General features: G+C 43.0%; 1 protein-coding gene across 1 annotated transcript in view; it reads left to right on the top strand.

Annotated features, from left to right (window-relative positions):
• Nucleotides 1-661: 661 nt before the first annotated feature.
• LOC311101514 (ankyrin repeat domain-containing protein 13B-like) overlaps nt 662-10820 on the top strand; it is a gene marked incomplete at both ends in the record, with an annotated part of 36375 nt that continues 26216 nt past the window's right edge. The window contains one exon of the mRNA XM_084142660.1: nt 662-674. Within this exon, the coding sequence (XP_083998786.1) occupies nt 662-674 (13 nt within the window). The remainder of the gene's footprint in view (nt 675-10820) is intronic.

The following is a 10820-nucleotide window of genomic DNA, read 5'->3' as shown; positions in this document are numbered from 1 at the left end:
ATTCGTCAAAGCTACACCTCTCTTATTCTAAATGTTCATATATTTAGCTAGGTCTCTGGATATTATTTATTTGATTATGTTTTGTAAAGCTTTATAATGGCTTAGGCTAGCCTATATCACAGACGAGGCTGTCGAAGGAAAATAGTGGTGGCTGGAAATGCAATTCTGATGTTTTTGACATTGACTAATCTGTAATAACATGGGGATAAAAGCAGGCTTACAAATAGCCAAAATTAATGTTCAGAGAGTTTCATGTTGCAAAAACATTGCCGTGCTATAGCCAAGGCATTGAGCCAATAGACAGCATCAAAGGTGTAGGCCTTAGGCTATTTGGATGTGATTATGGTATAGGCTAAACTATATAGGCTGATTCTTTCATTTATTCATATGAAGTGAAAAGTGATTTACTAACTCCTAATGACAGGTAGGTGGCGTATGTAGCCACTCTACGCGCGTGCGTCTTATACATCACTATCATCAGCATCCCTTATATTTGATTGGCTGCTTACATTTTATTGCGGGCTGTCATCACTATCTCGCAACAGTGCAGAGTGCATCTCACAGTCACCATTCGCTGTGATGGGAGGGAGCGGAGAATAGATGGGCGGCTGCCTCGCTAGTTTATTCAAGGAGGAAGAGAAAGGTATGAGAGGGGCAGGGCATGGAGAACAGAGGTAGGTTAGATTAAATACAAGTAAGGGATCTATTGCAGATTCTTCTTAGATCTAGGGCTGTTTATTTACTAGTCTTTATCATAACCAACGGACTATTCATACTTTCATATTATAATGCGGAAGGCATGTCTTGTAAAGTGACATGTCACGACAGAGCGAGAATATGAGCAAATAGTCAGTCAGTAGCGAAGTATTTAGTGATAGGCGTATATGGAACAAAAAAACAGAGGGGAGAAGGCGAACTATGAACCGAAGATGATTTCTGCTAAGAAAACTCCGGAAAAGAGTCGTTATCCTATTCACTGTATGGTGTGGCACAACAAACATCGGCAGCTGGAGAAAGCGCTATCCGTGAACGAGCAGGTGAGGAGTCTTCGGGCGACACGTCCTAGTCTATCTGATCAAAAAAAGCGTGGGCCGTGCCAATACCATTTGGATAGGTTTAGGTTAAGTGTGCCATCTAGTGTGACCACAGTTCACAAACCGTGGGCTCGTTGAATGAATTGAACAGTAGGAGGTGGCGGAAGTTACATATGTTTCAATGAGTTTACCTCGAGATTGCAAATTAGCCGATGCCATGAAATACCGTAAACCTCGTTTGAAATGTGTTTCCAAGGTTGTCGTTCAGTGGGAATCAGAAAATGTGTCTAGGCTTTGCTACAATTTCTTACAATGATGTCATTGCATTTGGCGAGAACATCATGAATTTGCAACATTGTATCCTTCTTGAAATCATCTTCTCTAGCCTACTCCATTCCATTACCATTTCCTTGCTATTTGTTACATTTTAGCAAGCTGTGGCTGTGCGTGTGTAAAACTGCTAGTAATACTATTGCGTGTTGTGTCCAATACTGTACCTTCCCACCACCTAAATGAAGAGGAGGAAACCTTGGGAGAAAATGCAGATATAACGTGGGCGAATTGATGCACATTCACAGTGATGGAAATTATACCAGTCTTGCCTCGGCTGTCAGAAGAGGATGTGTGGCTATGCCATGTTTACTATTTCTATGATATGTCCATTTCTACAGAATGAAATTGCATAGGCGTTCATGTATTCTTTCTGGGATGTACAGTCAGAACATTTTAGCCTGTTTGTCCATTTATTTGAACCCAGAAATATGAAGAACATGATGCATGCATACAATGGAAATAGGTACTACAGGACAGACTGATGGACACAAGGCATGACAGACAGACATCTGAAAAGTACTGTCTTAAATGAACAGTCAGTGCACCTCTGCAAGAATATGGAATATCTAACACATTACATAAGAGGTTTCATGCAGTTTCCCAGCCACACAGACAATTCAGTGGGATGAATAAGACGGAACTAAAAACCTCAGAACCCGCACACTATGCACAGATTTAATTCCAATTTCTTGTGAGGATCTGCATTATTTCAGTGCCGTATTATTTCCAGCAGGACTAATCACATGCGTTTCTAATACAAAGCATATCGTGCTATGAATGTAATATTGACAAGAAATGGTAAACAATGGTGAGAGTGCAGGTTTTAAATGACAGTAGACAGAAAGGCCAGTTCCCTGTTCTGTTGCTTATTATGCACCAGGTTGATGGGCAGTACAGGCCTCCCTGCTGTAACACTGTCACATCAACACAAGGGCTGTGGTTGTTTTTCACTCTGAATGTGATCCAAAGAAACGGTTTAAAGGGGAATATTTGCATGCCCTTCATATGTCCGGTCACTGTGACTGACAACGTGTATTTACATTTAGAAACATGTATAGGACATTTATAAGACTAGTTTACTCTCACTTACATCTCAGAACCTGACCCAAATGTCATACAATCTCAGTCATATTTAAATCCAAATCCAAATTCAATTCCATTCAAATAACTTTAGTTGACAGTACACACCGTTTAAACTTCTGGTAAATGCTCAGGCCTAGCACCTCTTGGCTTGGATGCAATGCTGTGCAGAGCACTGTGATGCTGGTGATGATTCAAGCCTGAGCCCCATTGATTATGACTATATGAAGCACCCCCAGTTGATGTAATTTACAGGGCGCTGACAGATACATCCTGGCCTCTCTTGGCAAAGCCTGCAGGCTTATAGAGGTGTGTTTATGGTTCCATCAGGGGAAGAGTTACACTGGCTGGCCAACTGTCTGTCTGGAACTCACAGTCTGACTTGCTGGCTGTATGGCCAGTCAAGTGTGCACATGTGTGTATTGGATATGACTGACTGGGGTTGCATATATGTCAAGGATCAATGGTATCTAAAGGAGTGCAGGACACAAGAAGTGCACAGGGTGTAGGGTGTAGGGAGCAAGTGCACACAGGGTAAAGAAGGCTTGCGCCTCACTGATGAAAGAACAGAGAAGTGCTGCACCCACAGAGAGAGAAAATGTTATTGGTACTTGTTATCAGTGTAACGACAGCACAGTGAAAAAGGAAAATGGGAAGGAGAAGAAGAAGCACATAAAAGAGATACATTGAGCAGGGAGGAGAGGGAAGAGGGGGAGGTCAATTTGCAGCTTTCTTTAAGCAGTGTCATCAAACAAAGCAGAGGGAGTCTGTGAAGAGAGAGAGCTGACAACAAGGTAGAGACAAAGAGGTTGTAAAGTAACATGAGGATGCAAGTGGGATAGTGAAGAGAAGAAGGGAGGGATGAATAACAGCAGTGTGCAGCAGCATATCACTATATCCTGATCCAACCACTAAAAATGCCCCCCCCCCCCCACTTCCCTCACTCTAAAGTGTACGATGCTCACAGGCTCATCTGGGCGCTCATGTTAACTCAGCAGTCTTAAATTCTGATGATATCATACTGGGTGGAGACAGGCCTCACAAATTACATTCAGTCTTCCTTCCTCGTTTGTCTCTGCTATACCATCTGTCTATCCCTGCCTGCAATCTACAGTCAATTTCCATGACCCAGTATACTGACCATCCATCCTCCCCTACGTCTGTTTCTCTCTGTTTCTCCCTCCCGCACCCATCGTATCTTAGTTTTCCCCTAACTCTCCCCTCTTCTTACCTCTACAGTGCAGTGAAACTCTACACTAATTGCAGCAGTGCAGTGTCACGAGGGATAGGGATGTGATTGGTCTAGATTTAGTTAAATTGTGGAAAGCTTTTAACGGAGAGAGAGGACAGAAACAGACAGCAGTACTCCTTGAAGATTGAAAAGATGTCCCTGCTAATATTGTGTTGCATCGTGTGCTGAAATGGAAAGGAGGAAATGAATGATACTTCGATGACCATATCTGATTTCATTACTGTCTGGCCTGCCATATAAATGGTTTGCAAACCATAATATAGGGACACACTTACAGTATATTTGAATGCGTACGCACACACACGCGCATGCACACACACACACACACACAAAGAAACACACCTCTTGTAAATAGCTATGCATAAAACTCTGAGGTTAGTACTGAATTCAACCTTCAATTCTCCCCAGTTTTTTTAATTATTTTTTTATTTCACCTTTATTTAACCAGGTAAGCCAGTTGAGAACAAGTTCTCATTTACAACTGCGACCTGGCCAAGATAAAGCAAAGCAGTGCGATTAAAAACAACAACAGTTACATATGGGGTAAAAAAACATAAAGTCAAAAAAATACAACAGAAAATATATATACAGTGTGTGCAAACGTAGCAAGTTATGGAGGTAAGGCAATAAATAGGCTATAGTGCAAAATAATTACAATTAGTATTAACACTGGAATGCTAGATGTGCAAGAGATTATGTGCAAATAGAGATACTGGGGTGCAAAAGAGCAAAATAAATAACAATATAGGGATGAGGTAGTTGGGTGGGCTAATTTCAGATGGGCTGTGTACAGGTGCAGTGATCGGTAAGGTGCTCTGACAACTGATGCTTAAAGTTAGTTAGGGAGATAAGAGTCTCCAGCTTCAGAGATTTTTGCAATTCGTTCCAGTCATTGGCAGCAGAGAACTGGAAGGAATGGCGGCCAAAGGAGGTGTTGGCTTTGGGGATGACCAGTGAGATATACCTGCTGGAGCGCAGACTACGGGTGGGTGCTGCTATGGTGACCAATGAGCTAAGATAAGGCAGGGATTTGCCTAGCAGTGATTTATAGATGGCCTGGAGCCAGTGGGTTTGACGACGAACATGTAGTGAGGACCAGCCAACAAGAGCGTACAGGTCACAGTGGTGGGTAGTGTATGGGGCTTTGGAGACAAAACGGATGGCACTGTGATAGACTACATCCAATTTCCTGAGTAGAGTGTTGGAGGCTATTTTGTAAATGACATCGCCGAAGTCAAGGATCGGTAGGATAGTCAGTTTTACGAGGGCATGTTGGGCAGCATGAGTGAAGGAGGCTTTGTTGCGAAATAGGAAGCAGAATCTAGATTTAACTTTGGATTGGAGATTCTTAATGTGAGTCTGGAAGGAGAGTTTACAGTCTAACCAGACACCTAGGTATTTGTAGTTGTCCACATACTCTAGGTCAGACCCGTCGAGAGTAGTGATTCTAGTCGGGTGGGCGGGTGCCAGCAGCGTTCGATTGAAGAGCATGCATTTAGTTTTACTAGTGTTTAAGAGCAGTTGGAGGCTACTGAAGGAGTGTTGTATGGCATTGAAGCTCGTTTGGAGGTTTGTTAACACAGTGTCCAATGAAGGGCCAGATGTATACAAAATGGTGTCGTCTGCGTAGAGGTGGATCTGAGAGTCACCAGCAGCAAGAGCGACATCATTGATATACACGGAGAAAAGAGTCGGCCCAAGAATTGAACCCTGTGGCACCCCCATAGAGACTGCCATAGGTCCAGACAACAGGCCCTCCAATTTGACACATTGAACTCTATCTGAGAAGTAGTTGGTGAACCAGGCGAGGCAGTCATTTGAGAAACCAAGGCTATTTAGTCTGCCAATAAGAATGCGGTGGTTGACAGAGTCGAAAGCCTTGGCAGGTCGATGAAGACGGCTGTACAGTACTGTCTATTATCGATCATGGTTATAATATCGTTTAGGACCTTGAGCGTGGCTGAAGTGCACCCATGACCAGCTCGGAAACCGGATTGCATAGCGGAGAAGGTACGGTGGGATTCGAAATGGTCGGTGATCTGTTTGTTAACTTGGCTTTCAAATACTTTCGAAAGGCAGGGCAGGATGGATATAGGTCTGTAACAGTTTGGATCTAGAGTGTCACCCCCTTTGAAGAGGGGGATGACCGCGGCAGCTTTCCAATCTCTGGGGATCTCAGACGTTACGAAAGAGAGGTTGAACAGGCTAGTAATAGGGGTTGCGACAATTTCGGCAGCTAGTTTTAGAAAGAAAGGGTCCAGATTGTCTAGCCCAGCTGATTTGTAAGGGTCCAGATTTTGCAGCTCTTTCAGAACATCAGCTGTCTGAATTTGTGTGAAGGAGAAGCGGGGGGGGGGCATGGGCAAGTTACAGCGGAGGGTGCAGAGTTGGTGGCCGGGGTAGTGGTAGCCAGGTGGAAAGCATGGCCAGCCATAGCAAAATGCTTGTTGAAATTCTCGATTATTGATTTATCGGTGGTGATAGTGTTTCCTAGCCTCATTGCAGTGGGCAGCTGGGAGGAAGTGCTCTTATTCTCCATGGACTTTACAGTGTCCCAAAACTTTTTGGAGTTAGTGCTACAGGATGCAAATTTCTGTTTGAAAAAGTTAGCCTTTGCTTTCCTGACTGCTTGTTCCTAACTTCCCTGAAAAGTTGCATATCGCGGGGGCTATTTCATGCTAATGCAGTACGCCACAGGATGTTTTTGTGCTGGTCAAGGGCAGTCAAGTCTGAGGAGAACCAGGGGCTATATCTGTTCTTAGTTCTGTCTTTTTTGAATGGGGCATGTTTATTTAAGATTGAGAGGAAATTACTTTTAAAGAACAACCAGGCATCCTCTACTGACGGAATGAGATCTATATCCTTCCAGGATACCTGGGCCAGGTCAATTAGAAAGGCCTGCTCACTAAAGTGTTTTAGGGAGCGTTTGACAGTGATGAGGGGTGGTCGTTTGACTGCGGACCAGTTACGGACGCAGGTAATAAGGCAGTGATTGCTGAGATCCTGGTTGAAGACAGCGGAGGTGTATTTAGAGGGTAAGTTAGTCAGGATGATATCTATGAGGGTACCCATGTTTACGGATTTAGGGTTGTACCTGGTAGGTTCGTTGATAATTTGTGTGAGATTGAGGGCATCTAGTTTGGATTGTAGGATGGCCGGGGTGTTAAGCATATCCCCATTTAGGTCACCAAGCAGTACGAACTCTGAGGATAAATGGGGGGCAATAAATTCACATATGGTGTCCAGGGCACAGCAGGGGGCTGAGGGGGGTCTGTAGCAAGCGGCAACAGTGAGAGACTTATTTCTGGAAAGGTGGATTTTTAGAAGTAGAAGCTCAAACTGTTTGGGCACAGACCTGGATAGTATGATAGAGCTCTGCAGGCTCTCTCTACAGTAGATTGCAACTCCACCCCCTTTGGCAGTTCTATCTAGATGGAAAATGTTATAGTTGGGGATGGAAATTTCAGAATTTTTGGTGGCCTTCCTAAGCCAGGATTCAGACACTGCTAGAACATCAGGGTTGGCGGAGTGTGCTAACGCAGTGAATAACTCAAACTTAGGAAGTAGACTTCAGTTCACAAACATTGTTTGTGATATCCTAATCTATATCAACCATCCTGAAACACACTGCCCATAAGCAATTCCAGTTACCGTGCTGACATTTTGTATTGATGTTTGCTTAACCACATTATCTTGTTCTCATTTGATTATGCAAATCCAGGGTATTTTCATCTTCTATTCCATGAGGACACATATGAAGATCCTACCTTAGAGATAGGAGTAGGTTCCTACTCTCTTTGCATTGTGGTGAACTTTCCTCTATCCATAATTTCTCTATTCACAACTTCCTCCTCCCTTCACACAGAATATCATCTGTTGTCTCCTATCATTGAGCAAAGTAATACATGTTATTACATTAGTCTTATGGTGGTCTGACATGTGACAACAATGGTTACAAGACATGTTGCCAATATAATGCATCTTAAAAGTTTTAGTATAATGAATGTTTGACATTGGTTTAAAACGCTAACACAAGTGTGAAAACATCAATAGATGATTGTGAGGTTTAGTGGTGATTCAGGTTAAACACTAAAGGCTGTAGCCTAATGGTTTGCCATTGGTTAGAATATTATCCCAAGTATAAATGTATAGGGGATCATTTTCTCCCCCATCCTTTAGTATGAGAGAGCTTAGAGTCTCTTCAGTAGGACATGTATCAGAGACTAGGGTTGTCTGAGGCACTGCATCACACAAGTTATCGAGGAGGAGGAGTGAGGAGGAGGGAGGGACCCACATATCTCTCCCCACCCTGCTTGTGACAGGTTCACTGACCATGGCAGAGTTATTTCACCCAGCTCCATCCTCCTCAATCCTCCTCCATCCTCCTCCAGTCCCTCTGCTGCTCTCACCTTGTCTCCGCCCAGCCGTCCCTCTCGCTCAAATTTACTGGGCTCAGACTCTCAGGCTCAAACTACTCACTCCTGCTCTGGCCTCCTTTTCTCTCTCTGCCCTGCATTTGGTGATAGAGGGATGGTAATAATATTAGTGATTTTGAGATATCTATAGGTCGATCACACACATGCATCTGATGGTGTGGTCTCATTTGTTTACACCCCACTTACACCATAGTCTCGCATAGAGAATGACTGCATAAAGATACATTATCCCAAGCTCTGTCATGTAGTCATGTACAACATTTGGCTATAACTAGGTTAGAACTCTCCAACACATATTGAAAATGGATCAATCACAGTTGTACATAATAACCTCCGAATTGAAAAAGGGTAACATTGAAAACAAGTTGATTTTTTTACCCCCTCCCAATGAGCACACATATGATTCTCATGCATGCACCCTCCACCCACCACAAACATATTTTGGTCTCCCATTGAATGATTGATGTTGGTTTAAGTAGCTGCCAGAGAACATTAAGGCAAAGCAGAGAGAGTGCAAGAGTAGATAGTCCAGACAGAGATGTCTATCAATTATGCAATTTCCACTGAGAGGGAGAGAAGGGAGGACCAAGGGAGGGACGGATGAAGAAAAGATGGATGAGAAGAGGGAGAGAGGGGAGGACCAAGGGAGGGATGGAAGAATGAAGGATGGATGGATGGAGCCAAGGATGGAGCTAATGAGAAAGAGAGAGAGCAGGCACTATGTCAGTGGATTTTGAGGATGAGCAGAGAGAATGGGAAGACCCAGTATGACATAATATCCTTACTGTAACCACCTGGGCCAGTTGATTCTGTAAGTGCCTCAGAGTAGGAGTGCTGATCTGGGATAAGGTCCCCCCAGGTGCATTTAATCTTATTCATTATGGTCTAAAAGGCAAAACTGATCCTAAATCAGCACCTATACTGAGACTCTAGCTAATGCCTGGCCTGTGAGTGTGGGTGTGTGGGTCTGTACGTGTTTGTGTGCTAGATAGTGGGGCTCTATTTGTGGGCTGTTTGTTGGTCAGAACCACATTGTTCACATGTGAATGAGTAAGTGTGCCACTGTGTTTCAGGGTTAATGTGTGCACTAGTGTGAAGACCTGAGGATGAGGAGGTGTGGACTAGGAGGTGACGTGTGTCTGTGTACCATAGCAGAAAAGTGTTATATTTGAGTATTTTGGTATAGCATGTCAGTTCTATACTGTAACTGAACAATAATGTTATAAGAGTGTTATTGTCAAGAGTGGTTTCCTTTTTTAATATATATTTTAAAAAATGTCTAATTTTACTGAATGGATAGAGAGAGAGGACTTGTGTCTGTGCGTGATTGCGTGTATGTTTTGTGTGAAAAAGTGGCTGCTGTCGTGTTTCTATTTGAGTGTCTCAATTGTGTAAAAATAACATCAGACTGGGTCAATGGGGGCCAGTTGTCTTAAACAATAGGAGTTTCCTGAACACTCCCTCTCTATTCTCTCCCTTACTTACCACACCTCTCCGCCTCATAGTCAAGCATTTCTTAGAAGGCTCTATGCTCTCATACTTAATTAGCTTTACACAACGGGTGGGTCTAATCCTGAATGCTGATTGGTTAAAACCGCATTCCAGCCGGTGTCTATTCCACAAATTACCACCGACTAAATCATGACGTTAAAATGCCTATTTACTCCATTTGACTGTGCAATCCACTGTCTCATCAGCCCAGCCAGGCACTTTATAAACTTGATCTCCACTATAAAAAGCATCTAGACATTATCTCACATTTCTTTTAAACTAACATTTAGTTTTCAACAGCTGAGATTTGTATAATCCTTGCTGTCTGTCTCTCCGACACTTGCAACATTGTTTCAATATTCAAATTAGATCCAGCTGTCACATAGTAATGAACGTGTTGTGGAGTCGGTACTGGAGTCGGGAAGAGACAGACAGGCAGGCAGCTTTTCTCAGCCAGTCGAAATCATGAATCAGCATCATTTTTATGGATATATATATATATATATATATATATATATATATATACACAAAGACATATCAATAGAAAACAGGTAAAACAAAATGAAGTGCAGCTAGTTTGCAGTCTTTCCAGCTTCAGTTTGAAGTGATTGTGTAAGCTGTGTTGTTGGCTAGCTCCTCTGAACAACAGTGTCCTGACAAGAGAGCACATTTTCTATGCCAGGTGAAATCGCGCCTCATTAGCTCATTGTTATGGATGTATCCAAATAAATGTCACTAGAAAACAGCTTAAACAAATGCAAATGCAGCTACTTTGCTGTTATTCTGGCTGCACTGTTTGACGTGAATGTAAGTTAGCCGTAGTTGGCTAGCTAGCAAGCAAGGGATAAGAATGTTGCCAGCCAGTATGGCAATAGAACATTTAGAACGAACGACTGGGTCGGATCCATAGATACAGAACAAAAATACTTAACAACTGGGTTGCGTCTCTGGCAACCGAACCGATAGAACGAACGACCAGCCGGCTTAGGTAGCAATGCTAGATTTGTGTCTGGACTATATCTTGTGGAAGGATGAAATATTATGAATAAACTCATCAAAATAAAGTTTTTAATGGAAATATGTAAGTCATTATTTGAATATGTTGGTAACCCGTTGTATAAAAGTGATAATGCCCTCGAAGCCGGTGTTTGGAGGATATATTGGCACGGTTTGCCGGCCAATAACAACACCCGT

This window comes from Coregonus lavaretus (genome assembly GCF_964263955.1).
Source record: "Coregonus lavaretus genome assembly, chromosome: 26".
In the NCBI taxonomy this organism is placed as follows: domain Eukaryota; kingdom Metazoa; phylum Chordata; class Actinopteri; order Salmoniformes; family Salmonidae; genus Coregonus; species Coregonus lavaretus.
The sequence above is the reverse complement of the archived record's forward strand: the minus strand, read 5'-3'. Positions and strand labels throughout refer to the sequence as shown.